General features: G+C 41.7%; 1 protein-coding gene and 1 long non-coding RNA gene across 5 annotated transcripts in view; one reads left to right on the forward strand and one right to left on the reverse strand.

The window, feature by feature from the left end:
- SPTSSB (serine palmitoyltransferase small subunit B) overlaps positions 1–10,276 on the forward strand; it is a 28,955-nt gene extending 18,679 nt beyond the window's left edge. For 2 of the 4 annotated variants that reach the window (XM_070406880.1, XM_070406877.1), the window contains exon 3: positions 8,252–10,276. In XM_070406880.1, coding sequence (XP_070262981.1) covers positions 8,284–8,514 — 231 coding nt within the window. In that variant the 5' untranslated portion in view covers positions 8,252–8,283 and the 3' untranslated portion in view covers positions 8,515–10,276. Of the gene's footprint in view, positions 1–1,734; positions 1,779–4,462; positions 4,629–8,251 lie in introns of those variants that run through there. The other 2 variants (XM_070406879.1, XM_070406881.1) reach the window with 2 other exon arrangements.
- The window catches only part of LOC139004131 (uncharacterized), a 75,559-nt gene extending 59,501 nt beyond the window's left edge, over positions 1–16,058 (reverse strand). Inside the window, exons 1-2 of the long non-coding RNA XR_011470337.1 lie at positions 15,713–16,058; positions 13,844–13,972 (exon numbers count right to left, since the gene is read on the reverse strand). This is a non-coding gene — a long non-coding RNA (uncharacterized lncRNA). The remainder of the gene's footprint in view (positions 1–13,843; positions 13,973–15,712) is intronic.
- Between the last annotated feature and the right edge of the window lie 4,127 nt (positions 16,059–20,185).

Here is a 20,185-nt window from a genome sequence, read left to right on the forward strand (position 1 = left end):
GTTTGCTGTTGTTGTTTTGCCTTTAAAAATATTTAGTATATTTTATTGTTAAGAACAGTTTGGCTCAGTGGATAGAGTGTCGGCCTGCGGACTGAAGGGTTCCAGGTTCGATTCCAGTCAAGGGCACATGCCTGAGTTGCAGGCTTGGTCCCCAGTAGGGGGCGTGCAGGAGGCAGCCTATCAATGATTCTCTCTCATCATTGATGTTTCTATCTCTCTCTCCCTCTCCCTTCCTCTCTGAAATCAATAAAAATATATTTTTAAAAAAGAACAGTTTTATATTTATAGAAAAAATTGTATAGTATAGAGAGTTCCCATATACGCTCCATCCAGTTCCCTAGTAACAGCTTACATTAATAAACACTATCATTAACTAAAGCCTATACTTTGCTCAGATTTCCTTAATTTTCACCTACTATCACTTTTCAGTTCCAGGATTCCATTCAGGATAACACAATACATTTAGTTGTGTTTCCTTAGGCCGCTTTGGGCTGTGACAGTTTTTCACACCTGGCTTGTTTCTGATGACCTTGAGTGTTTACGGAGCACTGGTTAGGTATTTTATAGGATGCTCCTCTATTGGAATTTGCCTGATGTGTTTTTCTCATGATTAGACTGAGGCGTTGGGTCACTGGGAGGAAGATTAACAAAGCTAAGGTACCATTTCACGGCATGATTCCATAGGTACGTACTATCAGCAGGATTTATCACTGTGGATGTGGGCCTTGATCAGCTGGCTGAGGTGGTGCTAAGTAGCCTTCCCCACCATAATTTTACTCTTTTTTAACCCCCTTTCCACACTGGTCTTTGGGAAGAAATCACTCTGCTCCTTTTTAAAATAAATAATTTAATTAAAGGAAGTCTGAGCTTCAGTAAGTCATGTTGAGTTCTTTCCAAAGAAAGCTACTTCTGAGTACACCATCCCTTTTTAGATATATCTTTTTCTGCAAGAGGAGAACACTTTTTTTCACGTCTTAGATTTTCAGGTTCCAAGTATGAAGCACACAAAAAGCTGAGTGATTGATGTGGAATTCCAAAATAAGTTGGAGCCCTAACCGGTTTGGCTCAGTGGATAGAGCGTCGGCCTGCAGACTCAAGGATCCCAGGTTCGATTTCCGTCAAGGGCATGTACCTTGGTTGCAGGCACATCCCCAGTAAGGGAGTGTGCAGGAGGCAGCTGATCGATGTTTCTCTCTCATTGATGTTTCTAACTCTCTATCCCTCTCCCTTCCTCTCTGTGAAAAATCAATAGAATATATTTTTTTAAAAATAATAAGTTGGAAAGAAGTTAACCCAAATCAATTGAAGGTCTTTCCTTTTTTTTGTCCTTTTTTTGTTAATCCTCACCTAAGGATATTTTTCTATTGATTTTTAGGGAGAGTAGAAGAGAGAGTGAAAGACAGAAACATTGATGTGAGAGAAACACATCAATGGTTGCCTCCTGCAGGGCCCTGACCAGGGCCTGGGCCAGGGAGGAGCCTGCAACCAAGATAGATGTCCTTGACTGGAATCGAACCCAGGACCCTTTGGTCGACAGGCTAACGCTCTATCCACTAAGCTAAACCAGCTAGGGCAATTGTAGGTCTTTCTGACTTTTCAACTCCAGATTCTGACATTTTAGAAGTAAATTTAACCCCAAATATGTTGGGGGGCTTTGTTTGTTTGTTTTGTTTCTTAGAAAGGAAAATCTCTTACTGAAAAAAAAAATCCAATAACTTGGAGTACTTTCTTTAGGTGGAAGAGAGCTGTAGGATCAAGTCTTCTGAAATATTCCCCAGGTAAATTCCACCCTTCCCAAACACCTGTTACTCATCTTTCATTGAGGTTGCCTAACTTTCTACCACTCCTGTTCCCATGGACAAAAACAACAACAAAGAGCGTCCTGAGCAAGCCCAGGCTCTGCTTTTGTTACTTCTCCGCATATTCTCCCTACAGTGCCCTCGTTTCGTGACTCACACGTGGGCTCATGTAAACACGTGTTGTTTTTATTGCTCTATTTATTTTAACTTTCTCCTCCATTCAGGCCAGAACAAAGCCCTCCCCCTGAGTAAGGTGGATCATAAGTCCAGGTCTTCTCCCTCTCATTCTGGGAAAGGAGAGGAAATTTTACCTCCTCCTCCACTGTACACAAGTCTAGTGAGAGGAAAATGTCATTGCTTGTTGCTAAGAGAGCAGTGACATTCAGCAATGAAAGACAGATTCTTACTCCCCAATCAGGTATGAACTAACTTCTTAGTGGACTTCAAGTCCTTGCTATTTCCCACTGTCCTAGTGTCCCCACCCAGTCACAGGGTTCCCTTTAGGATTCAGTCTCTCCCTCTGGCTCCCCAAACTCATAATCCTCCTGCCTTTCCTTCCCCTCCATCTGGCAAAACTCTGCTTTGGGTCTTTTATCCATGTGAAGATGAACATTACTAACAAGAACCTTAGCTTTGCCATTTCCCAGTACTATTTGCAATAAACAAGCCTGCAGATCATCCTTCAGCTTGGAGGAGAATCTAAGCTCTGTGGTTTCAGGAAAGTCATGAGTAAGGGAAGAGTAGCGTCTGGGGAAACAGAGAGGGTGGGGCTGAGGTCTTCCAGATATCCTACACACCTGATTCCACTGTCCTTGCTCAACTTTGAGTCTTTGAAAGACTATGGCTCTCTTACATCGATCTTTCTCTTCTCTCTTTCCCTCCTCTTCCTCCCTTCTACTCTCTCTAAAATTAATGAGGGAAAAAAATATCCTCAAGTAAGGACTAACAAACAAAACAAAACAAAAACATGCAATAGTTGACTATATTTAGTCAGGGGCACTGACCTCCTTCCCCTTAGATTGTCAAATGAAAAACTGACAACAGCCAGTACAATAGCTGTCCAGTGTGAATGAATCAAAATTATACCCTTTTTTTTCCAGATTGGCAAAAAAAAATTTTTGGTGTGCCACAGAATTTAGTAACTAGTTTATGTGTGCCATGAGATGGAAAAAAGGTTGAAAATCGCTGACTTACAAATGTAGAACCTAAATATAGTGCATATTTTAATAATAAGTTGTAGCAGATGGTTTACCAATAATAACCAACTCTCTCTCTTCTCACCTTTTCATAATAAGAAACAATGGATACACAATCTTTAAAATTGCTTTTCATCAACAAGAGGGAAAAGAATCAAAGGGTAAAATCATTGCTTTTTATGGACTGACTCTAGGTTTCATGAGAGTAAAGTGAGATGTGACAATATAAAGCACCTTTCATATGTCCGAGCTGGCTACTGAAAAGGCTGGAAAACAATACAGGGAACTGTAGGAACTGGCAAGAAAGAAAAATTTTTTAATCTCAATTCTTTAAATTGCTAGCAGTATGTGACCAAGGTCTCACAAGGTGTCCACTTTCGGTGCAATGAATGTTTCTATGGCTCAGGTGTCTGGGCATAACTTAGCTCAGTGCCTCTGTCTCAGGGTCTCTCAACAGGCCTGCAGTCAAGGTGTCCATCAGGGACATGCAAGCAAGAAATTTAATTTTAGAGGGGAAAGCAATGGCCAGGCAATTAACTTGTGCATTTTTAAAAGCTAAACTATATAGAGAAAAAGTAAATAATATTTGTAAATGAGTAATTTATCTCATTTATGAAATTGAAAAGATCATTAGGACTATTTTAAATTGATTTTCAGTACAGGGTTGATTGTAAATAAGTAACGCCCATAAGAGAGCAGAGGCATCGATTTTTCTGAGATGATTGTTATTCAAAATCATTTCAACTTGGCTTTAGAGTGCAGGGAAGGCAGCATGTCCATAGGAGCCTAATGCCTCATCCTCTTTTAACAGCATTCCCGTGTTAAAAACCTCACTCACAGGATAAAGAGCAAGTACTTGGCCTATCTACTAGGCCCTATAGTGTCTGGCCTCACTCTAACCATTCCCTCCTCCTCATTTTCTCATACTCCCGGACTCCCTCACTAGATCTCTGTGCTCCCTTACCTGCCCCCAGACCACCTACCAAGCTCCTTCCCACCTCTAACCTTTACATAAGCACTAGTTGAGCCCTCTGTCTTGGCCACTCTCCCCACCTGACTACCCATTGTTCTGTTAGACACAATCATCCCTTGGATCTTATCTCAAACATCTCTTCCTCAGAGATATGCTCACACTGGATCAGGTTTCCCATAGCCTCTTATGCTCAGCTCTTTTCAATAATGTAGTTGATAATTACATATATGTATATATTATTTAATTGCTACCTGTCTCCCCAACTGGACCAAGTTCCCTAAGCAGAGGGTCTCTCCCTGTCTGAGCACATTCTCCCACCTTCAAAATTAGCCTGGAACTTGACCCCTGAAGAATGTACTCTCATGTACTGATCAGCTACCTGGCACCTCCCCAGACCCTATCTAGATAATGAAGAGGGAGCAAGTATGGGTCGCCATGAATAAGATTTTTTTAAAAATTAGGTTGAGGTCGACCAAGATGGCGGCGTAGGTAAACACCGGAGACCGCTGCCGCAAACAACCATTTCAAAAATACAACTAAAAGACTGAACGGACATCACCCAGAACCACAGGAAGGCTGGCTGAAGAGAGACTCTACAACTAGAAGGAAAGAGAACAGCAAATCGAGGCTCAGAGGCGGCGCAGTGTGGAAAATACAAAGGTACCGAGGTGCGCGCGAAAGCGGGCTGGTGGCTGAGGGCGCGGTTGTCGTTTTCTGTCGGGACTGAGTCTCAGACTCTGGGCTCCAGATCCGGGCGAGTCTCTAGGGACCCAGACTCAAACGGGAGAAGCGGGATTACCCGGCATCAGTTGGAACCTGAGGGCAGCTTTCTCTCCGAGGTTTGCAGCGGCTGCCGGGGTTCTGAGAAGCAGAGCCTCTGGGAACGGGACTGAGCGTGGCCATAACTGCTCCCTCCGCCCGCCCTGTTGATCCCGCCCCGCCCAAAGCCTGCGCACAGCCATTTGCTGATCGCCTCAGGCAAAGGCTGGATTAGCGCCTCCCCAGAAGACAGAGTTTTCCGCACAGCTGATTACTATAGCCAGCCGGCCTGAGGGTCAAATCCCCCTAGTGTTAACTACAACAATTAAGGCTTGGCTAGAACAAGACTGCGCACAGAGACCACAAGGGGGTGCACCAAGAAAGCATAAAAGATGCGGAGACAAAAAAACATGACAGAAATGGAGGATATGGAGCTAAGAATCGCAATTTTGAGGGCTTGCCATAAATTTGTGCAGAACCTCACGAAAACTAATGAGACCCTCGATGCTACGATAAAGAAATTAGAAAGTAAGCATACACGGACTGAAATAAAGAATATTATACCCAATAGCAGACCAGAGGAGTACAATAATCAAACCAAAGATTCGACAAAAAACACCCAATTGGAAAAGCAAAATGAAAAAAGAATCCGAAAGTGTGAAGATAGTGTAAGGAGCCTCTGGGACAGCTTTAAGCGGTCTAATATCAGAGTCATTGGAGTGCCAGAAGATGAGAGACAGCAAGATATTGAAAACCTATTTCAAGAAATAATGGCAGAAAACTTCCCCCACCTGGTGAAAGAAATGGACTTACAGGTCCAAGAAGCGCAGAGAACCCCAAACAAAAGGAATCCAAAGAGGACCACACCAAGACACATCATCATTAAAATGCCAAGAGCAAAAGACAAAGAGAAAATCTTAAAAGCAGCAAGAGAAAGAGGCTCAATTACCTACAAGGGAATACCCATACGACTGTCAGCTGATTTCTCAACAGAAACTTTGCAGGCCAGAAGGGAATGGCAAGAAATTTTCAAAGTGCTGAATACCAAGAACCTACAACCAAGATTACTTTATCCAGCAAAGCTATCATTCAGAATTGAAGGTCAGATAAAGAGCTTCACAGATAAGGAAAAGCTAAAGGAGTTCATCACCGCCAAACCAGTATTATATGAAATGCTGAAAGGTATCCTTTAAGAAGAGGAAGAAGAAGAAAAAGGTAAAGATACAAATTATGAACAACAAACATGCATCTATCAACAAATGAATCTAAGAATCAAGTGAATAAATAACCTGATGTACAGAATGAACTGGTGATTATAATAGAATCAGGGACATAGAAAGGGAATGGACTGACTATTCTTGGGGGAAAAAGGGGTGTGGGAGATGCGGGAAGTGACTGGACAAAAATCATGCACCTATGGATGAACACAGTGGGTGGGGAGTGAGGGTGGAGGGTGGGGTGGGAGCTGGAAGGAGGGGAGTTATGGGGGGAAAAAAGAGGAACAAATGTAATAATCTGAACAATAAAGATTTAATAAAAAAAAAAAAAAAAAAAAAAAAAAAAAAAAAAAAAAAAAAAAAAAAAAAAAAAAAAAAAAAAAATTAGGTTGAGTTTGACATATACAGTTGTCTAGTAAGAAAGCCTAAAAGCTCAAACAGTGATAACCTATAATTTTCTGTGGAAAATCCCAGTTGCTTATATAATTTCGCTCACTGAAATGATCACTCCTTCTGTGGCTCATTTCCTTCCAGACCTAACAGCATGGGTCATTGCTCTTTCTCTGCAACCAGAGCTAGGAGTTTAAAAAAAAAAAATCATTGGCAGTCACTTCTTACCGAGGTCCACCTACCAGGACAAGGTCTTTACACCCTACTTAGTTACCACTCTGGCTTTGAGGGAAGATGGGAGGCTGACTTTTCTTTTCATAGGAAAGTAAAACAACTCCAGTTGTTTTATCTGCTCATTTGAATTATCCTGACCATTATTACAGAGAATGATGACGTGGTAACACAAAGACTTGCCATCTGAAGTTTTTTGTGGAAATTATCCTTATCAGAAAGTGTTACTTATCAAAGCCAAGCTACCGAAATTCGACAGCAGTGAACCATATGCTATTTAAGCTGGGACTCTGAGTGACCCATATTTTTTTTTTAAGTTGGTGACTTGACATTCATTCCTTCACTCATTCACTCAGCAAGTATTGACTGATGACCATCTCTATGCCAGGCACTAGGATCATGAGGGTCTCCCCAAAGTCTGAGACATTGGAGCAAAAAACATCTTGCCTGACTCAAAGGAGAATCAGAGAAAAAAGAGACAGCTTCAGGTCAGAAGATAGAAATGATCTTCAAAGAAAGTTAACTGTGATTTGAATAGTAAATGTTATCAAAATGGACTTAGATGAGGTGGCACCATTAATCTCAGGAGTAAGCAAAACAACACAATGTTCAGCTTGTTCCCCACAGACACAACAATGTCAACGAAAATCTGCAAAACCTTCCCCAGGATCATTTTCTTTCTAGAAGATTTACATGTGATTATAGCTGTCCTATATGGGGGAGTGGGGGAAAGAAACAAAACCACAAATGACTACTCAGGGGTACACTTTGTGCTTCCCATTTGTTTCAGAGGTCCCCAAGACCACCCACATGCTCAGGGACTCACTAGAATGACTAACAGGACTCAACATACATTGTATCCACAGCTATGGCTCATAGCAATAAAAGGATATGCAACGGGATCAACAAGGGGAGAGAGACACTGGTGACATCTGAAGAAATCCATTTACAGGTTGCCTATGCTCTCTCCCTCCCATGAGTAGACATGGCGTATGCTCCCTTCTCTACCAGCAAAAAGTGATACATGTGCAATGTTTCTGCCCAAGGCAGTCCATTAGAGACTCCACACCAAGGTCCTTATTGGAACTGGTTATGTGGCCATCCTCTGCCTGGCAAGGAGCAAAATTTCAGGCTCCCAGAATAAAGCAGGTGTTCACCATTAATTACAGTGTTTGCATAATCTAGGCATAGTGAATCATCTTTATCCATCAGAGAATGGAGAGAACATTCCACAACCCAGGATCCCAGGCGCCAGCCAAAAGCCAAACTTGCACCAGGCCCTTCTAGAGACAGCAGCCTCAGAGTCGCTGTATTAACTCTTCTGCACGCAATTCTTTCCATCTTCTTTCAGAACATGTTGTAGAGAATAGAAAATGCATGTTTATCTCTCTGTATACATGGCTAAAGAAAGTGTGGCCAGCTTCAATTTTTAGATTGTTATTGCTAGAATTATTACTAGGAATTATCATTTTTGGATGACTGTTACATTAATAACATTGTTGCTGTCTAGTGTTAATGATGATAGTGGAAATATTATTAATTTCTATGATACATTGTGTATAATATCTCAATATAATATTCATATTAACCCATTCCATGATCATGTTAAAATCATGACAACCTCAGCAGATTCTGTGTCTGGCTCCTTATCGTAGTTTTCTTCTAATCTGTTGCCTTCTTTAACAGGACGGGCTTTCTGCAGCTTGACGGAGCCAACCATGGATTTCAGGCGTGTGAAGGACTATTTCTCCTGGCTCTACTATCAATACCAAATCATCAGCTGCTGTGCTGTCTTGGAGCCCTGGGAGCAATCCATGTTCAATACCATCTTGCTAACCATTTTTGCTATGGTGGTGTATACTGCCTATGTTTTTATCCCAATCCACATCCGCCTGGCTTGGGAATTTTTCTCCAAAATCTGTGGCATTCACAGTACACTTTCGAGTTGATCTTGGTGGCATTCTGTGAACTGGCAGTGCACATGTATATGTTGCTTACAACTCCTTGTTTTAGGTGATTACTGTGTCTTCTTTCACTTTCTGATCTAAAAAGCTCTCACTTCTCTATGCACTCTTAGGTCCTGCCTGAAATTTGAGATAGATGCCTCTTTAGGTTCTTTTGTACGTGTTACATTGTGCATCAGACCTTACCTCACGTACCATATTTTCTCAACTTAAATCTATGACTTTAGTTGTTGTTTTTTTAAATCAGGAAATTTCATATAAAATTTTTCTGGAAAGTAGGCTTATGAGACCTATCAGAATCGTGTTTAAAATATCTGCTCCCTTGATACCTATTCTATACTAAAGGATATATTTTTAAATATGTGTTCATAGGCTACTGTCAAAAGTATCAGATCCTTGTTTACAATATAAAGACGTGAATAAATTATATGGGCCCCCTAAAGTATTGGTTTTTTTTTACTCAACTACTGATACCTAAAATCCTTTTACTTCCAGTGCAAAAGAATAGGCTGAAGGCAATTATCTGCTTTCAGACATGGTTCCTGAATTGTTTCAAATGTCTCTAAAAGTCTGGCTTTATAACAATTTAAAACCAACAATGTTGATTTTAAATAACCCAGTAGGTATTATAATACAAAATAATTTTTACGTATAAGAAACAAAATATAATCAGAGTAAATTCAGACATTGTGACTGTGATGTTGTCTTGCCTTGCATGATGCTGGAAGGGGAGGAAGGGGGAGGGAGAGAAAAGAAATTGTTTTTTTTTTCTGTGCTTTCACTCAGTGGAGGGGGAGCATGTGTTGGGCTACAGGAAGGAAAGCTAATAAATAGGCTGGGAGTAATATTCTACCAGCAGGAACTCGACAGCTCCAGTTAAATACTCCTTTGCAGAGCAAAATCAAGATTTATTAAATTTCCTTCAAAGTGTTCGTTTTAAAGACAATTGCTGCCCTAGTTGGTTTGGTTCAGTGGATAGAGCATCAGCCTGGGGACTGAAGGGTTCCCAGGTTCGATTCTGGTCAAGGGCACATGCCTGGGTTGCAAGCTGGATCCCAAGTAGGGGGTGTGCAGGAGGCAGCCAATCAATGATTCTCTCTCATCATTGATGTTTCTATCTCTCTCTCCCTCTCCATTCCTCTCTGAAATCAATAAAAATATATATTTTTTTAAAAAAATAAAAATTAGCCCAGCCGGCGTGGTTCCATGGTTGAGTGTTGACCTATGAACCAGGAGGTCACGGTTCAATTCCGGGTCAGGGCACATGCCTGGGTTGCGGGCTCGATCCCTAGTGTGGGGTGTGCAGGAGGCAGCCGATCCATGATTCTCTCTCCTCATGGATGTTTCTATCTCTCTCTCCCTCTCCCTTCCTCTCTGGTATCAATTTAAAAAAAATTAAAATTAAAAAAATAAAAACAATTGCAAATTTTAATTATACTGCTGAATCAGATGTGAATACCAAAGATCAAGCCTTGCAGTTTTTCTTTCCTCTCAATAAATATCAATATTAGTGATACTGGAGGGTAAAAGTATAAATAGTTTTTGGACAATATTTGCACCCTTGTTTGTGTTATGGAGAAAAAAATTTCCAAAAAGAGCTAGAGAGAAAGATGTTTGGCATGCCAAATTACCTTGCATGTTTGTTTTAAAAAACACACACAAGCACATGGTTTGAAGATAAACCAGATCTGAACATGTATTTGTTGATTTTTGCAAAATAAAATTAGGTTTCATTTTATAAATAAAATATCCACTTCAGATTTGCTTTTCCCTCCTATTGCACTAGATGCTTACATCTGTATTTCTCCCCCAAATTATCATTTCTTACTAATCCATTGTGGCAACTGATCTTAAAACTAACATTTACCAAGGGTCTTCTCCACGGTGGACATGTTTTGCATGTTAAGGTAGGTGTTACGGTCTCCCAGTTACAGGTAAGGAACCTAGAACTTGGAAAAGATACATTTCTTGTTCAAGGTCCATCAGCTACTAGAGGCAAAGCCAGGAAGCAGATCCAGGTCAGGACCACACGAAAGCCCATGGGAGGACAACGTGAGCAAATGAAAGCTGATGGAATGGGAGTCACCACGTGTTAGAAAGCAGAACCCCGTCAAATGAAAGGAGACAGCTGAGGTCAGAGACACAACAAGCCCAGGTCCCAGCTTCCGCCTTTGCTGCCTCCTCGCGTACTGTGCTCACCATTTCTATGCTGTCCAGGTCCATATGCCTCTTTTGAAAGATTGCTTTCACTTTTAAATATTTAACAGAGGATTCTCAGTTAAAGCATGAACTTGGATGCATTCCCAGTTCACAATGATTCAACACCTTTAGTACGTGGACCCCTGCTAAGTACTCTTGGAATGCAATCACAAAGGTACTGCACTGACCTTAAAATCCTCCTTCTAAAAAGAAGAATTAAAATAAATATGAACCGACACACCAAGCTTGATAAAGGATATTGCAAACCACAGCCCCAGGATGTCACTTTAAAGGTAAGCATTTCCTCTAGGCAATCAAAATAACAAACACAGGGTACAAAACATATAATCAAATATGATTGCTGGGGGTAGGGGGGGGACGCGTGACAATCTGCAGAAGGGAAGAGGGCTCTATCGGCCCTGCCTGCTCTGTCAGACGAGGCAGAAATGCTCTTGTCCTTGACCATAGTTAGCCTGGATTAGAAACACTTTTTACATGCTTTTCCCTGGCTGCTGTTATGTGTATGTTTCAATGGTTATACAACGCTTAAAAAAAAAAAAAAAAAAGGCCAAAGTTGCATAGTTGAAATAGGCTTGCATTTGTCATTCACTAAACTAGGAATCGCAAAATGTTTCTTCATTGGTATTGGCCAAGTCTATAGTTGCTTTTATCTACTTGTGCAACAAAACACAAAATGTCAAGAAATAAGGCAGTTTTAACATCAAGATAACACTGCTCAGTCTTTAATTAAAAGTCATATATGAAAAAATATCATTAGTCCACATTTTCTACTATTTTCTTCTTTCATCACTAACTTTTTCTTCCTCTCACAAGTAGAGCATGTGCCCCTAGAAGGCAGGAAATCTGACCTTCTCTCTGAATGCCCAGTGTCTACCCCAGGGCCTGGGACGGAGCTTAGCAGATACACACCCCTGGGAACATAACACTTCCACACAGAAACAAAGAAGCTCACTTTGCACTGGGCCAACCTCAGAATGGACAGTTTCTGGCTATTGACCCAAAGAATAACATTCCTTGATTCATTTTGCATTCAATGAATGTATTACAAGTCCACCATGTATTAATAGATAGAGAAATGAAAATAAGTGATGAAGTACAAGTAGAAACTAGGTGGTAGATATTAAGGTATTAATTGTAAAGTTCTCTTTACTGCATGTTTGAAATTTTTTATTTAAAAAATGCTGAAGAGAAAGTCTACCATATGCTATTCATTGAGCTTACCACTAGGAAACAAAGATGAACAAGACAGAAACAGAAAAATCCCTGAATTCATGAATTATACAATTCTGTAGGCAAGATGACACAAGAAAAAATATGCAAACAAAATATTTATGAATTGTATGATCTTATAAAAAAAACAGCAGAGTGCTGGAGAAAAAGCAACAGAGAGCTGAGGATGGGGGAGCACCTGGGGGCTGCATTTGAGTAAAATCCAAACTTCTCTCAAACTTTTAATTCATATGAAATTCAAAATTCAAATGGCTCCTTTTAATTACTGTATTTCTAACAGAGGAGGTGCTTAATCCAGATGTCTGATTGTGGCGGAGGGGAAGACTGCAAAATAGAGGAGAGCCCCTCACGTCCCACCCTCCCAGCCCCTGGGCACAGCCACACAGGGCAGGTGAATTCCCTGGCTGGCACTGTGTGGATCGCTGGGACCAGTGATTGAGGACAGCCCGTTGTCACTCAGCTCGGATTCCCACTCAGTGGTGAGATGGAAAAAAGGGAGGAGGAAGAAAGGGAGAGGGAGAGACCAGGGAGGAGAGGGGAGAGGGAAGAAAAGGAAGCATTAACCTCTAGTTTCTACGTTCATACTGGAAGGCCCTCGCTTCCAAGTAAATTGCAATACCTCTCTTCCATCCTAGTCCCTCCATGAACTTCCCTGATCTCGCATATTTTTTCCCTAACATGAACCATATCTAAATTATATCTTATTCATATTAATTTTCTAGTTTCTTTTGTTAAATTAATTCACTTTTGCCCCAGGTAAGCAATCTTCTGCATAACCGGCAACGGATTTTCTCTCCATCCTCCGGTCGCTCTTGCCTTCCCTCCAAGGCCTGGTTGACAAGGGTCCCTCTGCCTCTCACCATCCCCAGCCCCTCTCCATCACTGTTTCTCAATAACCTCGTTAGAAAATTGGGGACCGAAGTCTCTCAGCAATTCTTCCCATGAAAAGGGCAACAGTCCATGACATTCTAGTGACTCAGCATTTCAGCTTTCCGAAGCTTTCCCCGGTGATTGAGAGGACCCTGTCCCTGCTCTGACAGTCCAGGCCTTTATAACCCTAACACTATTCATCCCTGCTGTGGGAGAAAGGAAATGCAGTCCATAAATAAAAGCAAGCAAGCAAGCAAATACACAAAACTCCAAGCAGCAACCAATCCGTTCTTTGCCTGAGAACTGAGAGAGAAAATCTAGTTCATTCGGTGGGTGGTGGGTTTAGGTGGGCTTGCATTTCAGTAGCCATCCTACCCACCCTACTGGGAACCCTCCTCTGATTCCCCCACAGGCCCTCAGGCCTTTTAACCTCTTCATGGCCCTCACCTGCCTTCTCCTACATGCAGGGCAAGTTTACTGTCCTTCTCTGCAACCTCAATTTTCAGCAGGAAAAGGGATTGCGGGTGAGGACGGGCAGCTCTGAACAGAATAAAACAAAATAATAATAAAATAAAATAAAAACAGGGAAGTGGTTCATGCCCTGGTCTAGCCAATAGGCAAAGTATCCAAGAAAATCAGCTACCTGTCAAATGTGACCCCATCTAGTAGCTTATCTCTCACACCTCATCATGCAAAGGGGACACCATTCCCCGGCCCTGAGTTAACGTTTCCCTGAACCAGAGAACGCATCCCGCTCCACGGAAGGAGGCGGAACAAGCAGTCTGTTGCCCACATGCGCACATGCTGTGCCGCTTCCGGGTCAGTTCCCAGTTACGCAGGCGCTGCTTCCGGAGAGCATGGACCTGTGTGTTCCCAGGAATTCTGGTAAAAGCTCACTAAATGCACAGAGAGATGAATACATTCATGAACTTACTATCCCAGTTTAGGCTGCATGGAGTCCTAGTCCAGACATGATTTGTGTCGAGTGGCTCACCTATGAGGAGAGTTTTAAAGTCCGAAGGAGCAGTGAGGATGTTGTTGCTGGTCCTCCCTTGCGTTCTCCTGCCTGTAGCTTCTTCTTTCCTGCTGTGAATTTACGCTCCAGGCCATCCCCACGTGAGCACTGTTAAAAAGGCAGAGGATCAAAATAGGTGTCTTGCTAATTGATATTTGCTCCTCAAGTACCAAACCATTTGTTCTCGTCTGTGGCTCTACATTAGAATCATCTGGGAGTTTTAAAAACCGCCGATGCCTGGCTTCAGCCAGAAACATTAAATCAAAATCCCTAGAGCGCCCCTGCCCCAAGTCTGATGGTTTAAAAAGCTCCCCAGGTGACTCTAATATTCAGCGGAAATAGAGAACCTCTTTACCAGGGTTCAGTGAATGCTAATTAAGTCACTAAAATGCAGCCGAGAGCTGGACACTCCACTGACTCTCTCCCACTCGCCGGTTCCCTGAACATGTCTATGTTATGGTCAAGGCCCCACTGTTTCTCTACATACAGTCTTAATTGCAACAGACACGACTTCCCTGCCGTTCCCTGAGTACAAGTACTAAACACCCCCCATGAGAGCTGGAAGTACTAAGTAGTTAATAATATCACACTTCCCGCTGGATTTTATTCCGTGTAATGATGTCTTCAATCATTTCATCACGCATCATTTAAAAGCAGTAAAACATCCCAATTTGAGCTTGTAGGCATGAAGCTCCAAATGCATGCAGCCCGTGCCGATGAGCCTGGTGGAGCTCTTTCATTTGCAACCTGAGCACAAGATCACGTCAGGATAATTGGGTTAAGCCAGACAGACAGAGCCATAAGCACTGCTCAGAGCCTGCTGGGTTTACTCATCTCACAGGGACGCTGAGCATCTCGAGGGCGAGTGATGGTGCCCTGCTTCCTTTTGTTTTCAATCACTGGCAGCTACACATCTTTAATGTGAGGTATATTACATACATATGCACGATGTATATGTGATATTGTAAATATCAAAAACATATGGACACCAGCCTTGAAAATTCCCTGAGCAGACAGAATTAGTTGACTCATTCAAGCAAAGTGTAATTTAGCTTATTGTGCAAGACTAACTTGGCCTGGGTCATTTCTTGCTTATGCCTCTGGAAATCATAAGCAAAACTGTTTTCCAAAAATTGGTATCAGGTAACCACTAACCAATTCCCTATCATTTTAAGAAAAGTCTAATTCGATAATCAATCACTGTGAAGAAGAAACAGTCACGACCTTCCCACCCTATAAAATGCTTTACAAGGACATACTCTGAGCCTCAGTCCATGTTGTGGTTTGAGCCCTCCCAGGTCACAAACTGGTTTTTTTTGTTTGTTGTTTTTTTTTTTTTTTTGGTGTGTGCACAATACCCTATTACTAATTACTACTTTGGTGATTCATTCATTCATTTTACTTCTGCTACTTATAAACTTTTAACTATTTATACACACATACATACACACAGGCTCACATATATATAAATACTAGAGGCCCGATGCACAAAATTCATGCAAGAGTAGGCCTTCCTTCCCCCAGCTGTGGGCACCAGCTTCCCTGTGGCACCCGGGACCTGGGCTTCCCTTGAAGCCCCGGCTTCGTCCAGAAGTATGTCTGGTCTAATTAGCATATTACACTTTTATTATTATAGATATATATTTAACTGTCTAGAGCTACACCAATGTGCAGAAGCCATTCTAATTAGAAACTAAGCTAGCCAATGATTCATGTGATAGAAAAAGAAACACCAGTCATGTATGATGGAAAGATAACTATTAACCAGCAAGGAGTAAAACCCAACTTCCAGTTCTCACTTCACCTTTGTAGGCTCCCGGTTTCCCTGCTGTGAAATGAAGGACTCACCTGGGGATGGCATCTGTGTTTTTATCTCTCTGGTTCCTCCAAACTGGAAGGTCCTCCCTGAGGAACCTGTTGAGACACTTTCTGAGGTTGCATCTGCTCACTGGAAAGAACACTATGATCAACACATCAGTATCAGTCATGAGGCCAAGAGAAAGCCAAATACCCAAAGAATTACTTCTCCAACGCATGGAAACCAGTAGAAATAAAATGAATGCAACTATTTACACCACCTTTACAGCCATATAAAAATGTGTGTTACACACTCACTGGCATATAGCTGTCTTTACCCAGTCAAGCTTAACCTTCAGCTCCAGTTCAAATTCTACCTCTTCTTCTAGGCCAACCACATTCCATGATAATAAATGGTCATTGTGTAGCATGTGCTGTGTGTCAGGCACTGTTGTAAGCACTTTGTGTATGTAATGCATTTAATCCTGTTAGGTGGATGCCACTATTATTCCCATTCCACAGATGAGGAAAGCCAAGGCCCCGATTGTTAAGGGATTTGCTCATGGTTACACAGCCAGTGGGAGAGTTGGAACTGGAACCCAGGCAGTCTGCTCCAGAGAAAATGTATTTAACCATTGGATGAAATGGTACCCATAGTTTTTGGGGTTTGGTTTTTTTTTGCTTTGTATTGTTTACTGATGCTCTGTGATTATAGGAGATCAATCGACATGGTAAGCACTTTGAGATTTAGGCAGATCTTTATAGAGGTGACCATATATCCTGGTTTACTCACCCAGGGAATTTGGGTGGGGATGGGGATATTCAGAGAAGGCTTCCTAAATGAAGTAATGCCTGAGTTACATATTAAAGGATAAATAGCAATTAGCCACATTGAAATAAGCAATTAAAATCAGCTTATTCTCTAATAAACATTCTCCCTTGCCAAGTGTGTGGACCTCAAAATATATTCTTTTGTAAATGGGGTTGACCAGCCCTCCCCAAAACTCAAAGAAAACATTAAATGCCTGCAAGAATAAAGTTCAGTTTTGTCATAATTGTGGTAACTTGCTTTACATATGAAAGGCTTAAAATGTCACTTAAGGTGATATTCTTAGGTTATTAGAAGGGGGGAGAGATTTAATAAAACTCTTAATTAGGAGAGGAGAAAATATCTCAGAACACCAGAGAGTAAGGGAGAGTTCCCTCTTGCAGTTGAGAGCTTCAGACTCTTCAATAAATCAAAGTTAATGAGCCAATAACACCATGAGAATGTGAGGGAAAAGATGCTACATCCTGGTGAATTTCAGGCAAAGACAGTCTCCACTTATACACTCTGAGACCTACTTCAGGGACGGCTGAGCCAACAGGAAAGCACACTGATCAGATGGAGAATAAAATGGGTCCATGCTGGAATCCTAATTTTACTTGTTTTTGGTTTGGTGATCATGCCTTTCTATCTAACAGTCAAATTTTTCAAATGTATTATAATAATGAATAATTTCAACCTGATCATGATGACTTGATTCCATGGTCTTGCAAAGATATAAGACTTGAAAGACACGTTCACCTGTAGACCTGAAAGCACTTAGACGCTCAGAAATGTCTGGGAAAACAGCTGGCTTCTCACTTCAAAGCCACACCCAGATAACTCTGGGTTCATTTCCATAATAGAACACTTGAACCAACCTCAAAAGTCTACCTGCTTTCATATAAAGGGGCAGATAAGGGGCATCTATTCCTAGATAAGGGGTAGGGGGAAATGATGAAACATCAGATGGTGGAAGCCTGACTCTCCAGAGATGGAAACCAACTTAGAAACAATAAGAAACCAGGCAGGTTAAAAACAGAGATCATGGTCTGGGCAAAAAAGAAATAATTAGGAGTTAGGAGAACAGAAATACGGTGTTAAGACCAAGTGAGAAATTCCAGAGGCTGGAGTGGCAATGCTGCTGGGGAAACTCAATGGTTCCCCCCCTGGTAAGGAGCATCTTGGGGTGCTAAATTCCAGGCTGCCCCTGAGAGGTTGGGTGGAGGAGACATTTGGTTGACCTGACTCAGCTCCCCAGGCTCAGGGCCAAAGCAGCTCCGTCACTTTCAGAGCTCACTCTTGGCCCATTCTTGACTTTGGAAAGGTGCCTTTGATAAGTCAAAAGATTCCAGAAGGCAGCAGAACAAGCTTCCACCTGAAGTCATCTAACATTAGTGCCCACAACCAAGTGCCCTAAAAGTTACAGCAAACCCCAGTGTGCCCATTTGCACGCTTCTCTGAAAACTGGAACATTTTTTAAAAAATGTTCGTGGCTTTTCCTCTATTAATTTTTTCAGTAAAACTTTTGTTCACAGGACAAAGGTGAACTGGAGCACAGCCTTGTTTGATCACAATTTTTCATAATGTGTGACATAATTCACTTAATGTCAATTCTCCCTGAGACAATACAGGGCAAAAACTATCTATTTTTGTCTCCCACTATAGCCTTATCACCTGAAACACTATCTGGCACCAAGTAGCCCTCAATAAATGTTTGCTAAATAGATAATATCCACTTAAAAAGTTGTGAGGGTAAAAGAGAAATATATGTGAAGTACCCATCACAGTGCCTGGAGGCTGAATCAGTATTTGTGAATGGAGTTAACAAGTGAAAAAGACTACTTCACTCACTCACAGCGCCCGCTCTGGTTACCTTCCCATTTTTTAGCTTTCTTTTACTATCATACTTTTCACATGAGTAATCAATGTTTTCATTCCCTCTCTAGTTGTTCTCAAAGGTCTGCCCTTTGCACTCCCCTGAAACAATCCCCTTCAAGCTGTTTTGAAATTCAAACAATTGGCAAACTCCACTCCTTGAAAACTCTTCACCGTCCATGGCACCAGGACAGAGTCTCCCGCAACTTTCCCAGTGCTTTCTCCCTCGCTGACTCCTGACTTTCTCCCACTCACTCCCCATTAATCTCAGCAGCGCTCACACCTGGGCCTTCTGCCTTTTGTCCCTCATGAAAACTGAGCTTAGCCAATCTAGGCTTCCACTTAACACTTCTTGCTGATGAGCCCCAAAATTTCAGATCTTCCATATTTAAGCAGATATGAGTCCCTGATTCCCATACTGTGGTAAATTGTCCCTCCTTTGTGCTCCTAGAGCTTTTTCATCCTCCCTACCGTCATAGCATATATGTCCGTCTCTGTCAGACTTCCTTAGGATAAGACGCACATCATGGGTTTTTGTATCTCCGGCATCTAGCATAAATCCTGGCAAAAAAAAACCAGACAATTGTTGAATAAATGAATGAGTTTTAAAAACTACTACTAAAACATTTTTATTTGAATCTCTTGCAATATCAGACTTTACACAAAAAGATGCCCTTCTTCCATAGATTCCTTTGCCTGCTGCATTTCCTGCTGATAGTAGCACTGGCACTTACCTACCTAAGTATAAAATCTTCAGATACTCTCCATCTCTCTCACTCATCACATTTTTAATGTTTCCTTTGATATTCCATGTCCTATCCATTCCCCATCCCCGCTATCAACATGCAAACCTAGTGAGGCCTCAGGTCCCATCTGGATTACTACAAGAGCCTCCCTGTTCCCAAACTTACAAAGATTCTCTATTATCTGCTACAGGTTTGTAATCTAATATCCTTGATCTCATTGTTAGATGTCCCCAAAATCCACTCTCTCCTTTTCCCCTACTACTGGCTACTGACCCAACTTCAGCTCAACTTCCACTGTTCACGCCAGGCAGGTTGTTCTGGTCACTGACCAGTTGAGTAGTGGCGTGTTCTCTTCTAATCTAGATTCCTTTCCTCCATCATCTATGGATTCTGACTACAATTCAAGACTGAGAGCTAACCGATTGTCGGTCTTCAGTGGTAAGGCCAGGAAGGGTTGGGGGACAGGAGGGAGGGGAGTAAGAGATCAACTGAAGGACTTGTATGCATCCATATAACCATAACTAATGGACATAAGACACTGGGGGGTAAGGGAGGGCAGGGGCTTGTCAAGGGTGGGGGGGAAAAAAGGACACATATGTAATACCCTTTGTAATGCTTTAAGCAATAAAAAAAAAAAAAGACTGAGAGCAAATAAGTTCTTTTTTTAATGGCTTTGAGATATCATTGGCATATACAAATTGTATATATTTAAGGCATACAACTTGATGTTTTGATATTCAAATAATTTCTATGCAGGTAACTTATTGTGACCATTCCAGCCCCCTTTACCAGCCCTCCCACAGAGCTTAAATTCTGCACCATGACCTTATTCAAAGCTTCATTTAGGGTTTTGCCCTGATTTCTCTATATTCTCCCTGTTCCCCCAAAGAAATTGTGAGCTTATTGAGGATTGCAGCTATGTTCTGAGTTCTCAGCAAGTGGTAAATAGACATTGGCTGATTAATTTTACCAGATTCAGATACACTGTGACTCATTTAAAAGACATACAGTGTCTAAAAGCAGACTACCACAGATAACTGGGGGAATCAAAACTCATTTCCTCCCCCTGTAAAGTTGAAAATGAGTTCTCAATAG

Source organism: Myotis yumanensis, unplaced genomic scaffold, assembly GCF_028538775.1.
Source record: "Myotis yumanensis isolate MYYU_CA2020_CCGP unplaced genomic scaffold, mMyoYum1.0.hap1 SCAF_2, whole genome shotgun sequence".
Lineage (NCBI taxonomy): Eukaryota > Metazoa > Chordata > Mammalia > Chiroptera > Vespertilionidae > Myotis > Myotis yumanensis.